The sequence below is a fragment of the Danio rerio genome, chromosome 10 (genome assembly GCF_052040795.2).
Source record: "Danio rerio strain M-AB ecotype USA chromosome 10, GRCz13ab, whole genome shotgun sequence".
Lineage (NCBI taxonomy): Eukaryota > Metazoa > Chordata > Actinopteri > Cypriniformes > Danionidae > Danio > Danio rerio.
In genome coordinates, this window is record NC_141030.1 from 48182501 (window position 1) to 48209562 (window position 27062).

Sequence of the window (27062 nt, forward strand, 5' to 3'; positions counted from 1 at the left end):
TGCTCTAAATGACTCGTAGCCCTGGCCTAACTTACTGATGTCGCTGCCCTAAAGGACTGAGAGCCCCAGCCTAAAGGGATTCCATGTGATCAGGAATGAAAAGAAAGTTGTGTTGAGGGGGAGGAAGCGTTCTAGTATTTGATGAAAGTTTATGAGGCAAAATAACTTTTTTGAAATAATGACGTGCACAAATACATCGTTTATAACAAGCACTACTGCACACATATAAAAACAGGATTTGACAGGAGGGTCTGCTAAGTCTGTTGTGTGTGTTTATTCTCAGAGTCGTGTGGAGCAGAGTAAAGTGTCTTTGGAGGCCCTGGAGAGGCAGTTAGAGGAGGAAAAGCAGAAAGTGAAGAATAAAGAAGCTCTCTGCGGAGTGGCCACAGGTAGGACTGACTTTAGCGGAGATGGAGGGAGTGAAATTTGTGCCAATATTTCACAAACAAATGCAGCGTTTTGCAAACAAACAGGATCTGCTTTGCAAAGAGTCACTCGACTCACCAACAAACAGTCTTCTCTCTTGATGGAGGAAATGGCCCAGGTGTATTTGTGAGAAAATCTGTGTGAATGCATGTGTGAGAGAACCTGAATGGATGCGTTTGTGAGAAAATCCGTCTGGATGCGTTTAGGCTAATTTATACTTCTGCGTCAAACGCCGGCGTCAAATGCTACGGCGCTGATGCATAGCCCTTTGCTGACGTGCACCTCTCAAAAAATGTAACTACACGTCGCAACGACGCGTAGCGCAAGCTCTGTGCTTTGTAGCACTGACGAGTCTGGGCGGGACCGAGAGCCGCGTGAATGGTGCGAGTCTGATGGTGCGATTGTTTACAAGTGTGGAGTCCCATGAAGGAGCTCCGGATGGAAAGTTTTGTTATGTGTTTACCTCATAGTTAAAGTTGTTGCACGTCCGCCAGTTCCTGCCTCAAAATGAGCGAGTTTGAGCCACTTGTACATCCCGGAAGTGTTCAGGAAAAGCAAAAAAAGTAGCGAAGAAACTCGACACAGAGGAACATTTACACCACACTGCCAACTAGCGTTTGGGAAGTGTTAATTCAGACCAACAGAGACAGCGCGCAGAAGTGTAAATGCACAGCTACGCGCATTGCATGCGCCATGGGTTACGCCGGTCACTTGACGCAGAAGTATAAATCAGGCTTTGGTGAGAAAATTAGTGTAGATGCATTTGTGAGAAAACCTGAATGGGTGCATTTGTGAGAAAATAGTAATCAATGCATTTGTGAGAAAATCCGTCTGGATGCGTTTGTGAGAAATTGACTGAATGCATGTGTGTGGTTGCATCTGTGAGAGAATCTACCTGAATGCATTTTTGAGAAAATCCACAGGTATTCAGCTGTTTGCACTTGATTTGGTGTTTGTTCAAGGGCTGCATGCAGTTACATGCAGATAGACTGTCTGAATTAATGAAATATGATCTATATTTGTAAAACACAACATGTTTATTTGTTAACACCACCGGGGTTTTTTTCTAACTGACTTTTGTTTTTGCAAAGTGTTTTCTGTTCGGTCGTGACTCGAGTGATTTTTTTGCAAAGCAGATCCTGTTGGCTTGTAAAATGCTGGATTTGTGTGTGAAATATTGACACAGATTTCACTTCATAGAGATGCAGGCAGACATGCTGGAGGAGCACTTATGTAGTGTGTTTCGGTGTGTGTGTGCGCAGAGAGTGAACTGCAGCTGCAGCTGGAGTGTGCGCAGACGGAGGTGGAGTTTCTGCGCAGGCGTTTGCGGCAGACGGAGGAAAGACTGGAGGGAGAGAAAGAAGGCCGGCAGCTGCTGGAGACGAAGGTCTGTTCATTATTACGGTCATTATGATCTTAAACCGGGATTCATACGGTCCTGGAAAACATGGAAGAGTCGTGGAATTTTGACAAACCTGAAAGTTTTGGAAAATAAATAAACCCAAAATGTTTTGGAAATTTGTTGTAAAAGTATCAGTTCTTTAATATGTTTGAGATGATAATACTGGGTTCATTTGAAATATTATTGCGCTGTCCATCTCATCACATGATGCTCTCTGTGTGGGTTAAAAAAGAAACCCCACAGCATCTGCGCCTCATCGCTTTCACTGTAATTCAGTGTGGAGTTCAGAAACAATCTCTAACTACAGAGGGAAGAGACTGTGGGTGCTGAAGGCTCATTTGTGCTATTTTTACACAAGCCACAATTTCTAAAATGTTCACACAAGACAGTAAGACACTTTCTAAAAGCTATTTTACAGATATAAAATAAATAGGAAGTCCACAGATTGTCACATTGTTTGATATGCTGTATTAAATTTCATTCGTTCATTTTCCTTTGAATTAGTCTCTTCATTCGCCACAGTAGAATGAACCCCAACTTATCCAGCATATGTTTTACGCAGAGGATGCTCTTCTAGCTGCAAACCAGTACTGGGAAACACCCATACACACTCATTCACACAAACACACACACACTCATATGTTATGTGTCCCGGCTGGGAACTCGAAGGCAGATTAAAGTGCCTGAATTATCAGGAGAAACAAAATCACAATGAAACTTCAGTGTCTTTCCCCAGGCGCAGCTTAGTAGCATCTGTTTATTAACAGTCATATTTTAGCAAACATAGCCTCACAAATCATGTAATGTAATAGTATCCTCACAAATCATGTTTCATTTTATCAAACATACAGTTTTGTTCTCTTTTTACAACAATGGAGTCTTCAAATGCTTATACACTCTGTACTCTCTTATTAACACATATAAATTCTGAATTGTTATAACCATTTACCATGAAACTACTAAACTCACTGATCAGTCATGCGTAGGCCCACACGGAATCTGCGCGCGCAGAATTCCGCAGATTTTCCACAGATTTTCCGCAGAATTCCGCAGATTTTCCACAGATTTTCCGCAGAATTCCGCAGATTTCTGCCGATTTTTAGCCCATTATTAATTCTGTTTATTTACTTGAGTAAATGTGTAAATCTGAATTTATTCAGTTTTTATTCAGTAATTTAAAACTGTTTATTTAATATATTAAAGAGCCCATATTATACATGAAATAGGGTCATATCTTGGTTGTAAGGGTCTCCAACAACAGTCTAATATGCATGCAAGGTCAAAAAACACTTTCATGGTCTTATAATCTGCATTTATTTTTACCTAATTATCCCTGCGACTCCCGTATGAATCGTCCAGTGATTCATTTGTTCCCAAACCCCTCCTTAGCGCGAAGCTAATCTGCGCTGATTGGACCAGTGACAGCCTGTTGCGATTGGTCGACTGCCTTCAGTCAGAGTGAAAAGCCAAACAGCTAATCAGCAATATAAAAGTAATCAAAGTTCATAAACGCTCGATAGTGTAGGCGTGGAGTTTAGCTGCCAGTGGGTCAATGTAAATACAGACGATGGACTTGAAAATTCAGACGACTGACTATTTTATTGAGCAAAAACTCCAAAAACTGTCGAGGAGATCAAATAGCTTGTCTCTCTCTGCTCTTTTCACAGACACAGAGACACACACACACACACACACATTGCCCTCGTCCTTGCGCGCGCACAAGACACAAAAACACATACACCTCCGGACGACAACGTGCACGCGCACACAAACACACACACATACCTCCGGACGACAGCGCACGCGCACACACACACTACTCCTCCACGGAGCTCCATAAACAAAGCAGCACGCGTCGCGTTTTTAACGTGATTTTGCACGCGATAAGAGAATATAGCCAGTTAACCGGATACAGTACACGCGGTTACAAGTAACAAATCACAACTAAATACATTTGCAAACTAGAGTCAACGAGGCAACAACTTTAATCACACGTACTTACACTTGAGAAATGGAGGAAGAAACTAATCCTGACGTCCATCAGTAAGTTACTCTTTACTGATCCTTCCTTTAACAAACGCCGATGAAGTATTCTTTGTAGCATGTAGTTTGCAGTAGTTTCCAACTGCTTGGCTATAATGCTGAGGTTTCATCTTTGGGTAGAGACTCAATATATCCATCTGCAGTGTGACTTCAATCGACCCGCATGTTTGTGTGTGTGTGTTTGTGTGTGTGTGTGTGTGTGTGTGTGGGTTTCTGCGTCAGAGGGCGGGGCCTCAGGTTTGAAATCTCCTGGGTTTGCGCGTGCACGTGAATAACTTGGTTTCGTTCGTACGTCATGGCGAAACACCTAATGAATCGGTATCAAGGCGACTCGTTTGAAGCACTATGAGTCGACTCTTTTATAGATGAATCAACAGTTTTAAACACTGTACACTTACAGATTTAAGCCTTAGCTGGATACTTCACTTCACTTAGAGCTGTGTTACACACTACATGGAGGGGAATTTTCAAAAACCCATAATATGGGCTCTTTAAGGTGTAAGTTATGATACTCTGCTGGATACTCCCAAAATAATTCCGCAGAAATCTGCAGATTTTTACCAAAACTCTCCGCAGAAATAGCAAAAAACGTCCGCAGATTCCGTCCGGCCCCGGTCATGCGTCAGTTATTTGTATCATTTAAATTGTATCAGTTACACTTGACATCAATTACCAATGTTACTCTCCCTGCTGAAAAATCCAGCTTAAACCAGCCTAAGCTGGTTGGCTGGTTTTAGCTGGTCGACCAGGCTGGTTTTAGAGGGATTTTGGCCATTTCCAGGCTGGTTTCCAGCCATTTCCAGCCTGGTCTTAGCTGGTCAGGCTGGGAGATGACCAGCTAAAACCAGCTTGACCAGCCTAGCCAAGCTGGGAGTCCAGCCAAAACCAGCTATATCCAGCTTAAACCAGGCTGGTCAAGCTGGTTTTAGCTGGATTTGGCTGGTAAATCGGGCAGTTATTTAAAAAATGTCAGAAATAGGGAAAGGGAGGTCATGTACTGGACAAGTCAATAAATATACAGGACGTCCCGGCTAATGCGGCCAGTTAGCCTAGAACCTCAGGGGCAGATTTTCATCTGTTAGGAAGTAAGTCCCATACCTGTTTGTAAGTCTTTATGAACATATGTTCAATATTTTGCAATAATGACGCCGCTGCCTGCCTTTTCTGCCTCCTTGCTCTTTTCGCCCAACAGCGTAACTCGAGTTGATGCAATGTCGCATCAAACATTCAAATGTGACCGTTCAGTGGGTTATGTCACGTGACTCGCGTCACATTATTGTGGCTTTGAGGCTCTATGGGACTCGAATTACCGGCCAGAGTTATTTAAAATTACACTTTATTACAATATATATATTGATTATAAATATATTATATTAATTATATAATAAATATATTATATAATTTTAAATTACATAAAATAATTAAAAGGACAAATTCTGGACCTTTTGGCTGTGGGGGGTGGTTCGTTCGAACCACCCGAACCCCCCCTGGCTACGGGCATGAATAATATCCATGGTTGACCGTCATGGTGAAAAACAGCTAATCATTTTGAGCGGTGTGGTTGGTTTTGGTGGCCAAATTACAGACACCATGACTAGGTTTTGAAGCATGAATGAAATGTTGTGAGTAATTACATTTTGCAGACATGCAGTAAAGTTGTGGAGTTCCAGCAAAAACTCAGAGTTTAGCAAATGTTAAGAGTGTGTTCGAAAAACGTGCCAAAGCAGTTGAGAAAACTGTAAGAGCTAAATGTAGATATAAGAGATGTTTATTATTGTCCTGCACACTGCACTCAGTAACCCAGTGTGATCATGTGTCTGTGTCTCCCCCGTGTGGCAGGTCCAGGATCTGCAGTCTCAGCTGGATCAGTCCAAACGCACAGTGACAGAGCTGAAGCGCCATTGCAGACGGCTGACCTCTGACCTACAGGATGCCCGCGTGCTCACTGACAGCCTGCAGAGCCGTGCTCACGAGCTGGACAGGAAGCAGAGGAGGTCTGGTTCATCTGCATACATGTTTTATAAACACACACACACACACACACACACACATATATATATATATATATATATATATATATATATATATTAGTATGATTACCATGAATAAATGATTACTAATGATTAATATAAATGAATATTCAATGATTAAATTACCAAATGCTTAAAGGGCACCTATGGTAAAAAATCTACTTTTCAGGCTGTTTGGACAGACATATGTGTTGGTATAGTGTATATACTGTCATGTTGGGCTGATATAAACACACCCAGTCCTTTTTTTCAATTTAACAACATAAAAACGGTGGACCAATTGGAGCGGTTTTCAGACCGGCTGCAACTTGATGTAGGAGTGTGGTTCCCCCCGCCCACCAATATTGATTGACAGCTGCGTAGCATGTACCGGTAGTCACGTGTATAATCATGTCAACAAGAGAAGACGAGCGCAATGCAACCGGGAATAAAAGGTCTGTTCAGTTCGCTAGGATCATCAATCGTCATCAAATGTGATCAAGAGTGAGTTTCACAAGTTTAACATGTTTTTAACATGGATTACAGCGATTCACTTCAGCTTTACTTCAGCAGCACAGCTGCGTTTCAGAATTCTAGCCAACTTTTTTAGCTTAAAATTAAAAATGGGGATGCAGTGGCGCAGTAGGTAGTGCTGTCGCCTCACAGCTGGGTCACTGGTTCGAGCCTCGGCTCAGTTGGCGTTTCTGTGTGGAGTTTGCATGTTCTCCCTGCATTCTCGTGGGTTTCCTCCGGGTGCTCCGGTTTCCCCCACAGTCCAAAGACATGCAGTACAGGTGAACTGGGTAGGCTAAATTGTCCGTAGTGTGTGAATGTGTGTGTGGATGTTTCCCAGAGATGGGTTGCGGCTAGAAGGGCACCCGCTGCGTAAAAACTTGCTGGATAAGTTGGCGTTTCATTCCGCTGGGGCGACCCCGGATTATTAAAGGGACTAAGCCGACAAGACAATGAAATGAAATGAAAATGAAATTAATAATAAAAACAAAGTTATTATTTAGGCTTAGGCGGTATCCAAATTTTGATACTGTCAAACCTTCCTATTTTACCTCGGTATACGGTATTACTGTGCATAATAAAAACATTTATGATGTAAGGCTCAGACTTGGTCCAATCGTTTATCACTCTCCATGTGGTACAACAAAATCAGTCTCCAAAGAGGGAACATCACTAAAAACAGTCCCATGTCTCTCTCTCTTCGCTTCACACACACACAAAAAACTGCAGCCCCGCCCCTTAAAGGACACGCACATTTTACAACACTGTATATGCGACCTTAGGTTTGCGGTCAACTGTTTGTTGCACAATTTGCAAATTGTCTTGTTGGTATTAGAGATCTGCGCTCTGTCTGTATAAACACACACACACATAGACACACAGCACCACACTCTCTCTCATTCACACACACACACACACACACACACATAACCAAACAAGAGACACACAGCACCATGCTCTCTCTCATTCACACACACACACATAAACAGCATCCAAGTAGAAGCTCGCATGCTCGCTCGCTCGATTTATTCGGAAATGTATTCCTGCACTGCAAGAAATCTGGTCGGGTCCAGCGGTACAGCCACGGGAATGCAGACCTCTAGTTCGTATTTACCACGTCTCCTCGTTCGGTCGAAACACGAAATACTGCCAAACTGCAGAGGTTATTCGAGAGCGGGTCACTTGGTGCGCGACTCACTATCTCACCTCTCTTTCTCTCTTCTCCGCACTGTCCCATGATGACAGTCACGCACACGCATTTTTAGGCATTAAATAAACAATATTTAATATTTAATCCTTGTCTCCTATATAAGTGCATTGTTTTTTATGACAGTTTAACGGTATTGAACCTGACACCATTGCTATTTTTAGATGCCAGGGTTTACCATATTAATGTGTTACCGCAGAAGCCTAGTCTTAAGGCCCGTGCACACCGAGACATTTTTTGCTCGCGTTTTCCGTCGACGTTTAACGCCTCGTAACTAAATAAAGGGCGTCAATGTGATTGTGCACACCAACGTGCAAAAAGGCAGGCGCAAAAGTGTCATTTAAAAAAAAAAACGTCTTATGCTCGTTTTTTTTTTTTGGACGCGCTGCGTTAAAACATTCTCCACCAATCAGATCGCACTTTTGTTCACGTGCACAGAGCTGCTGAAGTTACAGTAAACAGCAGTTCAAGGCGCTCAAGCGCAAAACTGTCAATGCGAGCGCACACTGAAGAAGATGCTCAGAGGCAAAATGAACGTAGAGCTGCTTATTGCTCTGTGAACACTAATCATTTCTTCATCGCTAGAGCTGGAGCTGCTGCTTGAACCATCCATGCTTGTTCGAGTCACCAGTAAGTTTAACAACATGCGTGTGACTGTGAACTTCCGCTCCTCCACTTCTTCTGTATTATAAGCGGGTGTCAGAAGCTTATAGTTGTGCAGCGCCATCTAACGTCAAAATAGTGATTTAGCATACTCGTCTGCTTGACGCCAGTGAAAAGCGCTTGGGTTTGAATACTGAAAAAACGTCTTGTAAAACGCTGACGATAAACGCAAACAAAAAACGTCCCGGTGCCTTAATTTCCTATTTTAAAATAACTAATTAAATGTTACAATACATGACGGGCAATAGATTGACAACTTGACAACTGAAATGAGGCTAGTATGAGAAAGTCGGACCTTATATTTGGTGACATCGTTTGTGGGTGTCACTATTTAAAGTTAAAGTCTACCTTTCACTTATAATGTCTTATTGCTCATCATTAGGGCCAGACCAATCTGCGGACGTTCTTTTGCTATTTCTGCACAGAATTTTGGTTAATTCCTGCAGATTTATGCAGAATGATTTTTAAAACTAACACTTTAATATATGACATGAAAAGTAATACCTTTTAAACTTGTATTTAATGTTTACAATGCAAATCCAATTAGATCAACTTATTTGGTAAACAAAGCAAGTCTCTCATATATTATCTCTACTAAAAGACAGAAAATATTACTGTACAAACTATATCGTAAGTAAATATTTTTTATTAGTTAATAAAATTACTAAAATAAATAAATAAATTGAATAAACATAATTTTACACACATTTACACAAGTAAATAAACAGAATCAATGGCGGACTAAAAATCTGCGCGCGCAGATTCCGTGTGGACCTACTCATCACCATAAATTAAAACAACAAAGTATGACAGCAGAGCAGAATCCCAATAAAAAAAATATATCTGCAAGCAGCAATTAAGGGGCCAAGCACTTTTGGCCAAAAGGTGGCGCTGGTCCAGAAGTTTTTGAGTAATTTCAGTGCATGGGCTTGAAGATGCATACCATGCTTTGTAATGATATGTGAATGAGTTGGTGAAATATAGCATTTTTGAACAAGAATCGAAATGGGCGATGCCCAAAATGGCTGACCTGTGAAAATCAGACATCATTCGACTCGACATGCTCTGCCGGATGTAATGAGACCAAATTTATGAGTTTGGGACGAAAGGTTGAGATGTTAAAAGCCAAAAAAGCAATTGTTTTGTATCTCCTGACCACTAGGGGGCAGTGCGCTGAAACTCCTCATATAACCTCAGACCCTAGTTGTCATAACACACACCAAGTTTGGTGTGAATCGGTGAATGCGTTACGGAGATATCTTCTCAAGTCCATTTTCGCAAGTTCTTTGTTAAATTTGATCGGAAGTAAAACAAAAACGGTTGGTCAAAACAACTTGAATTCCATAACTTTTGGTTGGCATGGTCTGTAGATCATGTGATTAAATTTTGGTGAAAATCGAAGAAACGGCCTAGGACGAGTTCGATCAAATAAGTTTTTTGAAAAATGTAAAATAGCGTGAAAAAATTCTTGAAAAATTCAGGTCATAGGGTGCGTTTGAATTGGACTGAGCCAAGAAATCAGAGGAAAAAAGAATTTTGATTGTAGCCCATTCGGTTCAAAAGTTATCATGATAAACATACGTGAAAGTTTGGACAAGTGGTGGCGCTAGAGAGTTTCATTTTCAGACTTCATATTTAGTCTGATTAATGTTAATACTGTCCTCTATCATTGTGCCAAATTCTACAACTTTCCCGCATACGCCTATATGGGCTGCCATTCAAATCCGGCGGAAAAAACGGAAGAAGAAGAACACTAACGAAAGCAATAGGTGCCTACGCACCTACGGTGCTTGGCCCCTAATAAACCCTGAAACTGTGTGAGGAGAGTTTACTCATGCACATGAACTGGTTTGGGTGGTTTAGAAACTTTGCTGTGTGAAAGTGAACCACCTCAAGAACAAAAATAAACATTGTAGCAATTTTAATCCCTGTTTTGGTGCAAAATAATCGATCTACAGGTGTGAAAGCAGCCTAAACCTATGAAACAGGCTTTTGGTGACAAAGTAAAGTATCATTATCCGATGCTTGCTGCATGAAAGACTGAATTACACAATGCAATGTCCTCAACCTGACTTAATCATAATCTCATCTGCATACAGCTCATTAATATTCAACACCTCACTCGCCTCTGACTGAATATGCATTTGGCGTGTGTGTGTGTGTGTGTGTGTGCAGGTTTGACAGTGAACTGACCCAGGCTCTGACACATGCTGATAATGAGCGTGAGCAGAAGGAGAGAGTGATCCATGAGAACACCACACTCGGCGCTGAAATATTCACCCTTCGCAAGACACTCAAGGTACTAGCCGAGGTCAAAGGGCAAGTGTCCACCATCTGCGGTCCTGTCTGTGTACTCCTGTTGTCCTCTGTACCAAAACCGAACGATACATCCCAAATGAGCAGAAGAAGTCTGCATTACATCAGACTATGTTATAGAAGCAGGTCATGTGCTCATCCTTCAGTTTGTAGTGTAGCTGTTCTTCAGTATAAACAGTCTGCATCGTAATGACAGTATTTTTTGAAAGACAGCTCTGAGTCGCATTATAAAGTCTTCATGTTTTCAAATATTTTGACCAATCATCATCAACATATTCAAAGTAACTCATTTGCATAATCCCCGCCTTCAGAGACCTGCAAACACTGAAGTGAGTGTTTCATTTCAGACAGATAGACCAGACTGACCAATCAGAGCAGAGCTGGCTTATGGAAGGGGGAGGGGCTTAGAGACTTTACGCCTCTAATTGATGTAAAGAACATCATCGAGATCATTTTAATTTGTTTAAAACACATATTGAAGCCAACAATATTCAATGTTTTTTGAGCTTAGATGCATGCAATCCTCCAGCACTATATTAGGAAATGTAAAATACCAGAATATGTGGTGGTTTTGGTCTGGCATATTCAAGGTCAGAGGTCAGTTATTTTCATTAATGTCTGCTTTATGCATTCGTATACTTGCAAATGTATTAATTTGTTGCACAAAATGGGGGTCAGTCACCATAGGAGTATAGGCCCCCGCTGTAATCTTTCTTCTTGACATTTGGCACACAGTTAGAGGAGAATCTGATCATTAACCAGGGCATATTTGGAATCTCATTAGCGCCACCACCTGTTCATAATTTCTCTCATGTTTATGCTATTAAGTTTTAAACTGCAAGGGCTGGTTTTTGTCAAGATGACCAACATCATCTTCCATCATCAACATAGACCATTCCTTGCATTTCAGTGTTCCTTTTAAAAAAAACCTGCTTGTTCGTAATCTTTCAATTCTGATTTTTATGAAAGTCAAACCAGATCATGCAAACAAAAGGGAGTAAAGTGAGGTTGATTAGACAAACTTTTCTCGAATAAGCGTTTGACGAAGTAGACATGAGACCATGGGCTCTATTTTAATGATCTAGGCGCAAAGTCTAAAGTGAATAGCGCATATAAGGGCGTGTCTGAATCCACTTTTGCTATTTTGAGGACAGATAAATACGCTCTGTGCCACGACGCATGGTCTAAAAGGGTTGTGCTTATTCTCTTTTAGAGTTCTGGTTGTGTTTTAAGCATAACCTGCATTAAACTAATCAGAGTCACATCTCTAATTCCCATTTAGAGTCAGTTGTGTTGCTTCATGGTGCATCTGCTGTTTGCATGGTGGACTTTGGTATGAGTGTAAAAACTGAACGCTTCACTAGTGAGAAAACCGTTAAACAGAGCATCTGCAGCGCAAGGATAAAGAACGAGCCTCCTCCATTCAGCCTCTTTACTTTCTCTTTGCTCTTTACTCCATTAGCCCACATATTTAATTTCCTTTGTTAAGCACAATAATTCAGTTCTAATCTCCGGCAGAGGAATAAATGAACAATAATAATGAAGTGTGGTCAGAAAACTGAGTTATATCCAAACACACGTCCTGTTCTTATGCCCCATATGCTGATGCAGACGTCTCCAAAACCCCACAGCTGGACACATCTACACTGGTGTTTATTAAAACAAATATAAATCTGCAGATAATAAATAATGCTGCTAATAATAATCACATTATACTGATGCAGATTAGGGGTGTCAAAATTAATTGTTTCTTTGGTGCACTGCGATGCAGATGGGGACAATTGGATATCGGTTCAGTAATAGATCATAACTGGTTTTTACGTACTAACGTCATTAATCTCCCATGCACGATGTCGCAGTAGAATACTATGGCGAAGGAGGTGAGGGCGAGAAAATAAAACGCTCCTACTATTTAAAAGGTAGATAATTATGCACAGTTCACCTGCTTGTGAGTTTGCTGGAAGGTCTTTCATTGACACTGAAGAAGGCACAGCACACGAGCCGCTATTTCACTGCTAGGGAGAAATGCTGTAAAACTCCACCTCTGCCTCTCTCTCTCTCACTTTGGACATTTGACCCCCTGGCCTGTTTGTGAGGTAACTTTTCCTCTCCTCTTGGCTGTTAAAGCGATACTTGTCGATGCTGACGCAAGCGTGACTGAGGTGCAAGTTTTCTCCATTGTGTCTATTACGGATTACCTGTGATAACCGCGTATTATGCGCATACAGACTGTAACCGCGGCTGGTCTTCCCACGTCACTCAACGGTAAACATTGCCTTAACACACCTCCTTTATAGACCCTTGAGTCCACAAGGTGGCACTAATGGATTTACTATTTAAACAACGTGGTGCAAAACAAGAAAATTAGGGCTGTGCTGGTCTGAAAATAGCAACAAATCACACCAAACACGTCTTGCATCTTATTGCGCCGGGTGTATGATAGGATCCTATATGTCTGTAATGCTTTAGCTTACTCAGACAAAAATTGGTGTGTGTCTTAACAACCATAATCTGAGGTTGACTGCTCAGTTTTAGTACATTGCCACCTAGTGGTCAGGAGAAATGGAGAAAAATGGGTTATTGCTAATAACTTTTGAACAATATCCAAAAAATCCCAAGACTGCTTTCTTACATTCATAGCAGAATTAAATGATGCAGTTCTTGTGTATTTGCATATGTGTGTGTGTTCAGGAGAGTGAGACGGAGGTCCAGCACCTGCAGCAGCTGAAGGAAGAGCTGTCCTGTCAGATCCGTGACCTCAGTGTCCCGCTCAAACTCACCTCCGACTCCGTTCCCGAACTGAAGAAGCATCTGCGAGAGCTGGAGAGCAGAGACAAGGAGCGCTCGGAGGAGATCAGCCAGATGACGGCCAGAATCACACAGCATGAGCAGGTACACACACCTGAACACAGCATATACACTCGACCCAGAGCTTTACAATGACAAAACCATCAGCTCAATTCAAACTGCAGTAAACTATATACTATAAACAATCACAGCCAATCAGCATTAAGGGGTGTGTCTGGTAGCTGTGGAGATATCAAAAAAGGAGAGGTTTTGTTGGGTTGTCGGTATGTTTTTAAAAGTGTATTTATTTATTTGGTGCTTATAGAGCTGTATAAAGTGAAGCATTGTGATAAGTTTTAATTTTATAATAATAGCCATTGCTGCTGACATGGCAATAAATAAAAATACACAATAGCTTTGTTTAGCATTATTTAGATTAACCCAACTGTCTGCATTATATCAATTCAGTCATGTTTAGTAGTGGAATTTATACAGATAAACTACATTACCCAAAATGCATTGCTGGGTCTTAAAAAGTTTTAAAAGTTGATAAATAATTTATGAGAAAATTAACGCCCTTAAAAGGTATTAAAAAGTCTTAATCCAGTTTTCACGAAGTCTTTAATTTTGTTTAAGTATTGTCCTAAGTGTTTGACTCCAAAAAAAGCATAAATATATTTATTGTCCTCATTTGGTTCGGACCAAAAAAAAAAATAAATAAATAAAAAATTAATTGGTTCCGACCGGGCATATCCGACCAAGCTCCTCCCTCCGGATGATGTCATGTAATTTGTGACAAACGCAGAAAGGTGATGTGACTCTCTCCACATATAGTGAAACCATAGAGCAGAGCTTTTCAATTGGCGGCCCCCGAGGAAATTTGTTCCGGCCCCCCAAATAGTGTGAGCAAGACATTAAAAGCAAATTTAGTTCAGTCGAGAAATGGCCGCTGTATCTATGAAGTGACATGAGTCTGTTCAATACAGCTAGAGTTGCAGTTGAAGGCTGTGCAGAGCGTGACACCTGACTAGGGCTGCACAATTAATCGAAAAAAGATCACGATCTCGATTCGACCCTGCACACGATCCTAATTCAGCTTTTTCTACGATTCAGCCAATCATATTTCAGTCAGGAGAGAAGAAAAGGCAGCGGCAGAAGTCTTCACAGCAACATGAACACCTTCAAATGGCGTTAAAAGTGTCACATACTGTATTTCAAAGGTATTATTTCGCCTGGCGAGGCAGTGGCGCAGTAGGTAGTGCTGTCGCCTCACAGCAAGAAGGTTGCTGGTTCGAACCTCGGCTCAGTTAGCGTTTCTGTCTGGAGTTTTCATGTTCTCCCTGCCTTCGTGTGGGTTTCCTCCGGGTGCTCCGGTTTCCCCCACAGTCCAAACACATGCGGTACAGGTGAACTGGGTAGGCTAAATTGTCCGTAGTGTGTGAATGTGTGTGTGGATGTTTCCCAGAGATGGGTTGCGGCTGGAAGGGCATCTGCTGCGTAAAAACTTACTGGATAAGTTGGCGGTTCATTCCGCTGTGGCGACCCTGGATTATTAAAGGGACTAAGCCGACAAGAAAATGAATGAATGAATAATTTCGCCCAAAATGTCATTTCTGTCCTCATGTTATGACGTATTCACGGTCGTGAAATTGCACGTGAGCTGACTCACTGTTTGTTTACTGCCGAGAACGCGCGTGCACGCAAATGACGTCTACTTTAGTGAACACAACCTGCATATGCTGTGAATAACAGGTAATAAAGTTGTAAATAACGTTCAGTTTGTTGCATAGAGCGATCGTTTGAGGGCCGTACGGGAGGTTTGATTTGCATGTGTGTGTTTTTTTCCTCACAGTGACAGCAGCCGTGAGCTGCACTACGAAGTGAAAGTGAAACCTGTGCGCACATCATTTAAATGATCATGTCGCATTTTAGAGTTATGATTACGACAAACATTTGATGTTTTTTTCTTTCATAGCGAACACACAGAGTTGTACATGAAAATAAATGTTTACTGTGTCAGTATAACTACACTAGCCTATATATATATAATGGAAATATAATGCTCTAATAATGTTGTCAATGACAAGCACATGTCTTAAACATAATAATTAAACTTCATAATTATGAATAGTTGTATTCTGATGTCATCATTTTACGGTGAATTAACAAACAGGACATATTGAAAGTCTGTTCAAGTCCACCATAACACAAAATTGAGCATTTTAAGCAACAGTAGAGCTACACATAGACCTAATATTATTATTGTTGTTTTACCGTATGTTTGAGAATTAACAATAATAATAGACTAATCATATTAACCCTAATTTTACATTTACAGAATCGTGAGAAAGATCGTGATCTTGATTTTAAGCAAAAAAAATCGTGATTCACGCGTGATTTGCCCGAATCGTGCAGCCCTACACCTAACATTAAGTGAGCAAGTGGCGCGAGCAACCAAAAACATTTGGATACCTAATCGTAAAGACTTCAACACCTCGTTTCTGTTGCACGGAACAAAACCGCTGCAACTAAACAAAGTTATGCCATCTTTGTGCTGGTTTACATTGCACAATGCACTGATATGTAGTTTCAAAATACACTATATTAACAATTTAATGTAGAAAAATACAACGTGGGTTTCTTAAGGAGCAAAAACACAGCATATGGGCTCTTATATGCTGTTGTGTCTGGAATGATCTGAGTGGGGATTGAACCCGGGTCTACAGTGTTGTTAGCAGTAGTTCTTACTACATGAGCCAAGTCAGCAATCGGTGGCCCAAGAGCAGAGGAGGAACAAAGTTAGTCCACAATGTATGAATTTCAAAAAAAATAATATAGTCTTTACTGAAGAGAATTCGACAAAAAGGAGAGATAATATCTCTCTACAGCCAGGGTTGAAAAAGTACAACAAAAATAGGAAAGCCGAGCTTCCTAAAAATACATACAAAATAAAATAGACACGAGGGTCTCAGAACAATCAAACAGCAAAATAGCAAGCAAAAAAGTCTTGAGAACAAGCAAAAAGTCTTGAGAACAACTTAACTGGAAACTGGACGAGGCAGCAAGAGGTTGGGTTCAGGACTGAACATAGAGCAGGATACAAAGCAGTCTTTTATAGGTCAAAGAACAGGTGGTGGTGATTACGTTGATTACTGGAGAGGAACAAGACTCACTACTGCCATCTAATGTTGAGGAGTATAGGGCAATATGTGCGCCCCCTGGTGGGTTGGAGGACGTGATAAAGTGCTGAGATATCACAGTGTCATCATCACTTATATTGCAAGTCATATTTCTCCGGCCCCTCAATTGGGATGCTCTTCATGAACTGGGCCCCATGACAAACTATTTGAATAGCTCTGCAGTAGAGCAAAACAGACAGCAAAATGGGAAAATGCAAGTTTGTGTACTCCTGGCTGGAAAAAGATGAGCTTAGACAGTTCAATTCAATTCAGCTTTATTTGTATAGCGCTTTTACAATGTAGATTGTGTCAAAGCAGCTTCACATAAATGGTCATAGTAACTGGAACAGTGTAGTTCAGTTTTTAGTGTTAAAGTTCAGTTCAGTTTAGCTCAGTTCAGTGTGATTTAATCATTACTGAGAGTTCAAACACTGAAGAGCAAATTCATCGATGCGTAGCTCTACCAATCCTGAACCATGCGAGGCAGTGGCGACAGCGGAGAGGGAAAAAAAACTTCACCTGATGGGAGTGAAGAAAAAAAACCTTGAGAGAACCAGACTCAGTTCGGCACGACCATTTTAATTTCTCCGCTGGCCAAAAGTCTTGTGCAGAGCTTCAGTCGCCGCGGTGGAGGCTGGAAGATGGCCTCAGCGAAGACTCGTCTGTCCCTGGAGCGTCGCTGGAATCAGACTCATGTTCTCCACTCCCCACGACCATCAGCGCAGCAGCAGCTCAGGATACGGCCTGGTCCCGGATATGGAAACCTTGGGATCATCTCATCGCTGGTCTTGGATCCAATCAGTGACTCTGCATAATCTGAGGACCTCGGGATGAGTATCCCCAGGTGAAAATAGAGAATAAAGAGAATAATTAGCGTAGCTGCTGTTCAAAGTGTATATAAGCAAGATGCAGAAGCCAGTGTGGAACCTGCTAGGTGATGCATTGAGTGTATGCTTTACTAAACAGACAGGTCTTTAATCTAGTTTTGAACTGGGAGAGTGTGTCTGAGCCTCGGACGTTATCAGGAAGGCTATTCCAGAGTGTAGGAGCCATGAAAGAGAAGGCTCGACCTCCTTTACTTGATTTTGCTATTCTAGGTACTACCAGAAGCCCTGAGTTTTGAGATCTTAAAGAGCGAGTTGGATTGTAGCGAGACAGAAGGTTGGTTAGATAAACAGGAGCTCGATTATTTAGAGCTTTATAGGTGAGAAGTAATATTTTAAATTCAATACGAAACTTAACAGGCAGCCAGTGTAAGGAGGATAAAATTGGGGTGTCTGAAGCCTGTCACTGAAAACAACTGCGTAATTTATTCTTGCAAGCTTTGTTTCTTTCGAGCTTATCTGTGTTCTGTTGCACGGCTGTGCTCCATTCATTAGATCCAGTTACTATGACCATTTTTGTGAAGCTGCTTTGACACAATCTACATTGCAAAAGCGCTATAGAAATAAAGCTGAATTGAATTGAATTGAATTTATTGAACTACAGCTGTTCATTAACTACTGTTCATTAAGCTTAAGGTTTGATACTGATTAGAATTTGAAGTAGCGATGAGGTCTTCAAATATTCTCAGAAGCTCTTTAAAAAGTCTTAAAAAGGTATTGAGATGACCTTTAGGATTCCTGCATATACCCTGATAAAGTAATTAAGGCAAGGCAAGTTTATTTATATAGCACATTTGATACACAGTGGCAATTCAAAGTGCTTTACATAAACAGGAATAAAAAAAGACAAGTTTAGGACATAAAATGCAGACAATAAAAATGATTAAAAACAGATAAAAACAATTTAAAATGTCTTAAAATAGGTTATAAAAGAATGAAAAAGAAAACAAAAAAACATAATAGTGCGATCTGTCGGACGCAGCACAGTGCTCATTCAGTAAAGGCACAGCTAAACAGATGTGTTTTCAGTCTTGATTTGAACATGCCTAATGTTGGTGCACATCTGATCATTTCTGGAAGCTGATTCCAGCAGCGGGGGGCGTAGTGGCTGAAGGCAGATTCACTATGCCTATTAAAGGGATTATTAGAGACAGATTCAATTAAAAAGTGGTTTATTCAATCGTTGAATGTTTTTTAAGTCTATCGATTATATTATGTAATATTTGATTGACCTCTGACCTCTGCAGATGCACCTGCGCTTCGAGATGGAGATGGAGAGGATGAAGCAGATCCATCAGAAGGAGCTGGAGGACAAAGATGAGGAGCTGGAGGACGTGCAGAAGTCCTCACAGAGACGGGTGAGGGACAATACTGGCTCAACTCGTCTGACCACCGTACAGTAGAGCTGTAATCGGAGCACGAACCTGACAGATTTCGGCCCAACAAGTTCAGCAAGTGCATTCTGATTGACAACTTTTTAAAAGCCCAAACCCGTTTACAGCCTGACATTATTCAAATGTGCGCACACACAATGCTTTTGTCCAGAATGAGTCATTTATACATATTTAACATCATTTAAAAGCTTATCGAAATGTATCACCACTCATTTACTGCACAAGCACCGAGCCTGAGCACATGTGAAATGAAGGAAAATAAGCCCAAACCCAACACATCAGGGGCCTGTTTCAGTAAGGAGGTTCAAACAACTCGGAGTTTAAACTTGAACTCTGAGTTGATTTACCGAGAGATTAAAAACTCTGAGTTTTCAGTTTCAGAATAGCTGATCTGAGTTAGGTCAATCAACTTTGAGTAGACCAACTCAGAGTTAAGCGCGCACACCGTGACTATAAAAAGGCATTATCAATGGAGCGAAGATATTACGAGTGACTATGGCAACATCTTAAAAAAAAGAGATCAGCATTTCTTTCTCCAGCTGAATTTGATCTGCTAATGCAAAGTTATAGCAAATATGAGCGTATATATTTAAAAAGAAGCAACAATCAGTGAAACAGAGACAGCGTGAGAAAACAGCTGCTTAAGTTAATACATAATTTTTTATTTAAATATTTAAGTATAATAAAATAAGTAATATAATGTGTGACTTTATAAAATGTTTCTAAACTTTTATACACGTTTATCAGTTTTAATAGATTTAATTGTGCACTTGTGTGTCTGCCTTTTTATTGATCAAGTGATAGAGTTTGATATAACATTTGGAAGGTAAGCAGTACTAAAAATACTTTTTAGAAAAAATAATAATCCCGTTAATCTAGTAACAGTGCATGTCAAAGGTTAAGCTAATTATTAATGAAAAAAGGACAAGCCATTCTCTTTCGCGACTTTGATCTTTGTGTGACAAAAATGTAGGCAATATCTGTTTCCATCAAAATATATTACATAAATTTGTGCAAAACTGGAATAACGCCTAGAAGATGTGAATAAAGCAGAGTTTTTATCCAACAAGTCAAAGAGAACAAAATCGTCACTTCCTGATTAACTTGCGCCAAATATCAACAGTAAAAACAGAATTTACTGCGGTAGAAAAAGCTGCATCAATGATTTATTTAATACTTGCGACTCAGAAGACAATTGACACACAATGAACACGTGGGGGCGTTTGAAGCCAGACGCGGAGACTCTTGACACGCTCCAGACGTTCGGAGGTAATTAATAATATACACTAATACTGAAACAGTTCAGGCATTTTAGAATGACCAAAACAACATTTAAGATGTTCTGCAGTGTGCTCAGCCTGCTGGTTTGTCCATTCACACACATTTTCATCCTCATCTCTAACAAACCTTTTTTTAATGTACATACTGTAATTTGTTAAGTGTTTTCTTCATAGTTTATGCACATCTTTTCTTATCAAATAAAAGTTTAAAATACTCAGTTATGCACATGTTTTATTATGCGTTTTTTTCAAAAGTTATGTGCATCATGACGTTTCCATCAATCGTTTCTATGCACATCTCCAAAATGAGCTCTAAAATAGGTGTGTGGAGACGTAAGGCTAAGGCGAGAAACACCGCTTCATCTTTAAAAAAGGGGAGGAGACCGACAGAAACTCTGAGTTTAGAGAATAAAACCTGCTCCGGACCAGGTTAGATTCACAGAGTAAGTTACCACGGTAACTGACTCTAAGTTAAAGTTACCTTTCTTTCAGAAACAGGCTTGACTTACCCTGCTTTGTCGAGTTTAACAAACCTGCCATTTTGAAACGGAAAACCCAGAGTTTCTCTCATTTCAGGGTTAAAATACTCTGAGTTTTCACTTAACCTCCTTTCTGAAACAGGCCCCAGACCCGTTAGGTTCAGGCAAGTGAAGTTTATTTATAAACAAATTTCGAGAGGAGCACGTGCTTATGATTGTTCACAGCTGTTCCAAATTTAGCTAATAACTGCTTATCCTATCAGACGATCCTTAACTCACTATAAATAACCAGACTTTTCTCATCTCAATATCTTCGTCTCGAAGAAACCCCCCCACCCAACCCTACTTTCCCTCCTTTTAAATGGGCATCACGGTGGCCAGCGATTAGCAAGAATGCCCCTGGTTTAGTTCCTTTCCAAACCAGACGGCATTTCTGTGCGGAGTTTGCTCATTCTCTCCGTGGTCGCGTGGGTTTTCCCCGGGTCCTCGGGTTTCCTCCCACAGTTTAAAAACAACCATCCTAAACAATCCAAAATATTTTAGCTAAACTCTGAGTACACCTTCAGCATCCATATCTGACACTTAGTTACAATAAGCAAGAGAGGGAGTCATCGAGCTCTACCTGAGCTGCCGGCAGCTAGCTCTCTGCAACTCTCACATGGTCGCCCACTGAAGCTAAGCAGGGCGGCGCCCGGTCAGTACCTGGATGGGAGACCACATGGGAAAGCTAGGTTGCTGCCGGAAGTGGTGTTAGTGAGGCCAGCAGGGGGCGCTCAACCTGTGGTCTGTGTGGGTCCTAATGCTCCGGTGTAGTGACGGGGACTGCTTAGTGAGCGCTGTCTTTCGGATGAGATGTTAAACCGAGGTCCAGACTCTCTGTGGTCGTTAAAAATCCCAGGATGTCCTTCGAAAAGAGTAGGGGTTTCACCCCGGCATCCTGGCCAAATCTGCCCACTGGCCTCTGTCCATCATGACCTGCTAACTCTCCGCATATTCAATTGGCTTCATCACTGTCTCCTCTCCACCAATCAGCTGGTGTGTGGTGTGCGGTCTGGCGCAAAGTGGCTGCCGTCACGACATCCAGGTGGATGCTGCACACTGGTGGTGGATGAGGAGATCCCCCCCATTTTGAGTGCCTTTGAGTGCCCAGAAAAGCGCTATATAAATGTAAGGAATAAATAAATAAATAAATAAATGAGCTCAAACTCCCCTCTCACCTTGCAATGGGAGGGAGCCCAGGGCTCGAGGATCTTATAAGCTCAGGGCTCTCTCCCGGGACAGCACGCCAAACTAGCTTCATTATCAATCATCAGCTAAGTGTGAACTCTTGAAACATCTTTAGCTCTGCCTTACAGACCTGTTTCAAACATCTTCTCTCTGTGTGTGTGTGTGTGTGTGTGTGTTTGTGTGTGTGTGTGTGTGTGTGTGTGTGTGTGTGTGTTTGTGTGTGTGCGTGTGTGTGTGTGTTTGTGTGTGTGTGTGTGTGTGTGTGTGTGTGTGTGTGTGTGTGTGTGTGTGTGTGTGTGTGTGTGTGTGTGTGTGTTTGTGTGTGTGTGTGTGTGCGGTCAGCTCCGACAGCTGGAGATGCAACTGGAGCAGGAATATGAGGAGAAACAGATGGTGGTTCATGAGAAGCATGACTTAGAGGGGCTTATTGCCACACTGTGTGAACAGGTAAAACACACACACAAACACACACACACAAACACACGATATCTGTAGTAGTATAAAATTGTTTTGATTTGTTATATTGTATACTATTATATAGAGTATTTACAAAACAAAGTTTTAGTTATTGTCACAATTTCTGGAAGGGAAGGGGAGCGAGGAGTCAAGTGCAGTAAATAATATGGGTTTTATTATAATAAATAAAAAACTGACATTAAAAAAGACATGAGGAGACTATAAGGAGAAATAATTAGCAGGTGAACATTCATTCATTAATTCATTTACTTGTCAGCTTAGTCCCTTTATTAATCCGGGGTTGCCACAGCGGAATGAACCGCCAACTTATTCAGCAAGTTTTTACACAGCGGATGCCCTTCCAGCTGCAACCCGTCTCTGGGAAACACATATTCACACACACACGTATACACTACGGACAATTTAGCCTACCCAATTCACCTGTATCACATGTGTTTGGACTGTGGGGGAAACCAGAGCACCCGGAGGAAACCCACGCGAAGGCAGGGAGAACATGCAAACTCCACACAGAAACGCCAACTGAGCCTAGGCTCCAACCATCGACCTTCTTGCTGTGAGGCGACAGCACTACCTACTGCGCCTCTGCTTCGTCCACAGGTGAACATAATAAACTAATAACGGGTTAACTAGGAAGGTGGGACTAGACAATAGACAGGAGAGCGCATGACACAAACAAAACAAGCCATGTGCTCACATAAAACAAGACTAGAACACACAGCCAATGGGAGAACTCGTGAAGCGGGTGTTCACATGAAACACAACACTAAAGCACGTGAACAACATGTAAACATAGAGCCACGTGCTCTACACAACACCAAGACGCAAGACACGAGTACACGATAAATGAAAGCGTTTACCTTGCACTAATACATGTGACATGCATGCTCCAATCCCAGCGCCAACTGAAACTGAAAGCAACTAGACTGAGGTGCTGAGAAAAGAACTGCACGTCACAGACAACAAACACGAGAGCAAGCGAGCACACGGACACGAATGCGCGGCTCACTCAAAGCCATGCGTTCATAACAACAACAAGAGTCACCGACCAAGACAGGATGAGTGCCTGGCCTGAGAAAACTCGAGCCGAGCACAACATACAAGGCAAGACAGGACTAGTGTCTGGACTCCAAAACAAGAATTAACAAGACCAGAGTGGCAGAGTCTTATTTGATTATTAGTGAATGAGAAACACAAACAAAACAAAATGAGCAACACAAGCAAAATAATAAAACAGTGCTAGCAGCAGTTACAGACGCCAGAAAAAACAAAGAGTAGCTAATTATCAACATAATTGTACACAAATATTACATAATATCCAATGTGAGACCAGACATCAACTGCTGTAAATATCATCCAGTCATGGCACTAGTATTTTGTTATGTTCACAGCCTTAATGTAGAGCTCTGGGAGTGTGTTTGTTGGTCTGTAGAGTGCTAGCTGTGGCTCGTGTATGTGTGTGTGTGTTAAACTCAAGCGGCAACCTCCCGCTCTCCCTCAGGAAGCCAATACGGAAGTAACTAAAACTGCAATTCATCTGAAATTCCGCTAGTCCTGGCTGCTCCTGGCTCCAAAACAGAGCAAATTTCAATTGAGCCCACTGTTAGAATGGCCAACTTTACAGCAGAAATAAAGGTGTTTACAGCCTGCTACAAAAAAGATTTTGCTTAATACAGCTAATATTACCCTTCATGACAACTGTGAGGGGGTGAATGTTTTATAACTCATCCGTTTCCTTTATATTAAGTTATATTAAGTTTGCATAATTAAGGGCGTGGCCACTTGAGTGACAGCTAGGTCTCGTTGGTCGCCGTCACGTCACCTCAGCTGAATCCTGCAGATTAGCCACTGAACTCGGCATATTTATCGTATTTCTGTGTTGTTTTATGTGGCTTTACATAGTCGACTGCCTTTTGGACTTGTTTCCTACAATTATTAGATGGCATGGCATGCTGAGTGCACTTAATTGTGCTCACAAACCATTCACGTGGCCTCCGTTTCCCATGTGAGTAAAGTTATATACTTATATACCATCTCTATACATGTATTTGTTTTATTTAAGATCATTTATCGTTTTTATTTATATTGAGAGCTGTAATGCACTCCAGAATCTGTCAGATTGAGTAGCTGTAGGCTCTAGATCAGTCATCTGAAGTGTTGTCATACAGTGTTGTAGGGTCCAGCCAGTTGGTCCAATGACGGTATCCACTGGTGGATGAAGGTTCACTGCATGTTCGGTCTTTCCAGTGCACAATGTTGATTTATATTAAACTTAACTCATATCTGACTCCAATTTTAGTATGAGGTGGTTTAGAATATTAATATATTTATCCTCGTTTTATCTGACTCCAATTATAAAACATTGAGAAGATTATTTTGTTTCCTTTCACATTATTTTAGATTATGATTGAATATTCTTTTGATTTGTTATTATACCTTATTCTCATTTACTCAGATTCCGATAGCATCTCGAGTCTTGCACCGGCCGGGTATACAATCTCTTAATACAAGCTTGTCAGTCTTGGTCATTAAACAGAGGCGATTAACCACTCTCCTAAAAAGGCAGAACACTACTTACTCAATTTAGGAGATTTTTATGTGGTCCCCATAGATCTGTTATCTACTTAATCAAGACAAAGTATTTTAATAATAATCGCGCAGGATTATACTATTGTAGATGAAGGCTTAAATATCCACATTTAAAGTAGTTTCAACAATATTTTGTTGTTCTAAATAGTTGGCCTTTTACAGTCCAAGTATACATGAATAAATGCCAATTTGTTAGTCAGATCTCTACCAACATTGAATAGCGTGCCACGCTGCTCCGTCTAACATGTTTTAGTCCGTTACTAACCTGTACAGTGGCTTGTAGTGCTATGGACAACAACATTTATCAGTGATAATAACACGAGGTTTGAATAATTCAAAACATAATTTATTAGTCAGGTAAATGTATTATGCCAAATTCAATCAGTCAATTCATAAACGATCAATACAAAACATCAAATTATCAAAGATAAATCCAAGATTAAAAGATGCATTCCTGACTTTTTACATAATGTGTAAATTTTACATAACGTGGAGCCTGGGCTCCATGTTATGGGCTGATCTGGGTAAGCAGAATCGCCCCGAGTCTTTCTAAAACCTTACCTTAAATAATCCAAGAATTCCCTCAAGGAAGGGGGTGTGTGTGTATAACAAAAGGAAAAAGTCACACCCCTCACAGTGGTTCAAAAGATGCCTGAAGTTTTATATTTATTGTGTTGATTATGTCTGTTTCTGAGAGAATGAGACCATTGTACCAATCGCACTGAGACATTTCAAATGATATCAAACATGATAGTTAAAGTCAGTTTGGTTAATCTAAAACATTGAAATGACCATATGCGTGAGTTGGGGGGATAAAGCTGAGTCTCAGCATAGTCAGATGCAAATGCAGCAGGAACTGGTTTTTCCCGCATTCCCCTTGCTGGGTTGTGAAGTTACCAGTCTGTTTTCAGCTCATGTTTTGAATTATCAAAGATATCAGAATATTTGCAATATTTCAACTCTTACAGTGTTATGCTGGATTTCATCAATAGTCTTACATTAACTAACACAGACTATATCTGAAGTGTTTGGAAGTAATTCGCCTTTTCCTCCTGTTGAAAAACGTCATAAGAGCAATGTTTAGTGGCTCAATGTATTACAGCAGTGTTTTTAAAAGGCTAAACACTTTATTGATATAGTGTACAACCAAACACAAGTGGTCAGAACACAAGCGAGTCGCAGGTGATAAAGTATTAAGCGTTTCTCCCAAAGTAAAGTGTGTCTGAACCAGCTCCAAGCTAAATGCAGCATGCGTCTGTAGCTCCGCCCACTCTCCGCCTCTTTGCCCTTGTTTGGTATCCCGCCGTGGATGTGATGACGCGCGACCAAAATGGCGACGGTTGGCCACGCCTACTTGTGGCTTCTTTTGTGCTCTTCAGAAACCTATGGGTGACGTCACGGATACTACATCCATATATTTTACAGTCTATGGTTAAACTCAGCTAAAATATTCGTAAACGTACACATGCATGTGTGTATTTTATATATACATACACATATATATATATATATATTGGCTGACAGCCTTGCAATATTCTGCAATATCACTCCTACAGCCTCTTTACCCTTTGTGTATTACTCCGCCCACATACAACCAGCAAAAGCAGACACTACAGATCTAAAGTTTAAAAGATGCACGCTCAACTGTTTAACTGTGAGCTTATGATTTGAATTCGCAAGAAAGTAGTTCCTCATACAAAAGGGTTTTTGAGACTCTCCATGTTTGATTTTGTTTTTATATACACAATTATCCCGTCAAACTGTTGTATAAACGCAATATCACACAAGTAGCAGTGCGATATGGCTGTATATCGCACTGCTACTCATGTGATATTGCTGATATATATAATATATAGACACAATACATAGTAGCCAAACTGATTTTTTTTTGTTGGTACAAACATTTATTTTGGATGCAATTAATCACAATTGGTTGTTGTCATCACTAAAAATATTTAATATAAAAATAAATAAATATACAGTTGAAGTCAGAATTATTCGCCCTCCTGTAAATTTGTATTTATTTTTTGAATATTTCCCCAATGATGTTGAACAGATTCAGGAACTGTTCACAGTATTTACTCTAATATTTGCTCATATATTTATTTATTTAAGTAATTATGCTGTATTATCAGGGCTCGAAATATCGACCATTTTGGTCGCATATGCGCCCGAAATTTAAGCTAATAT

The 27062-nt window shown here is 40.8% G+C and overlaps 1 protein-coding gene across 5 annotated transcripts in view; it reads left to right on the top strand.

The window, feature by feature from the left end:
- myo18b (myosin XVIIIB) overlaps positions 1–27062 on the top strand; it is an 880426-nt gene that overhangs the window by 52004 nt on the left and 801360 nt on the right. For all 5 annotated transcript variants that reach the window (XR_015501483.1, XM_087271234.1, XM_087271235.1 and 2 more), the window contains exons 27-33: positions 284–389; positions 1689–1813; positions 5711–5865; positions 10439–10562; positions 13271–13471; positions 18677–18787; positions 22152–22256. Coding sequence is in view for 4 of the 5 variants with exons in the window: in XM_087271234.1 (XP_087127360.1) it covers positions 284–389; positions 1689–1813; positions 5711–5865; positions 10439–10562; positions 13271–13471; positions 18677–18787; positions 22152–22256 (927 nt within the window). In the remaining variant the exon portion in view is untranslated. The remainder of the gene's footprint in view (positions 1–283; positions 390–1688; positions 1814–5710; positions 5866–10438; positions 10563–13270; positions 13472–18676; positions 18788–22151; positions 22257–27062) is intronic.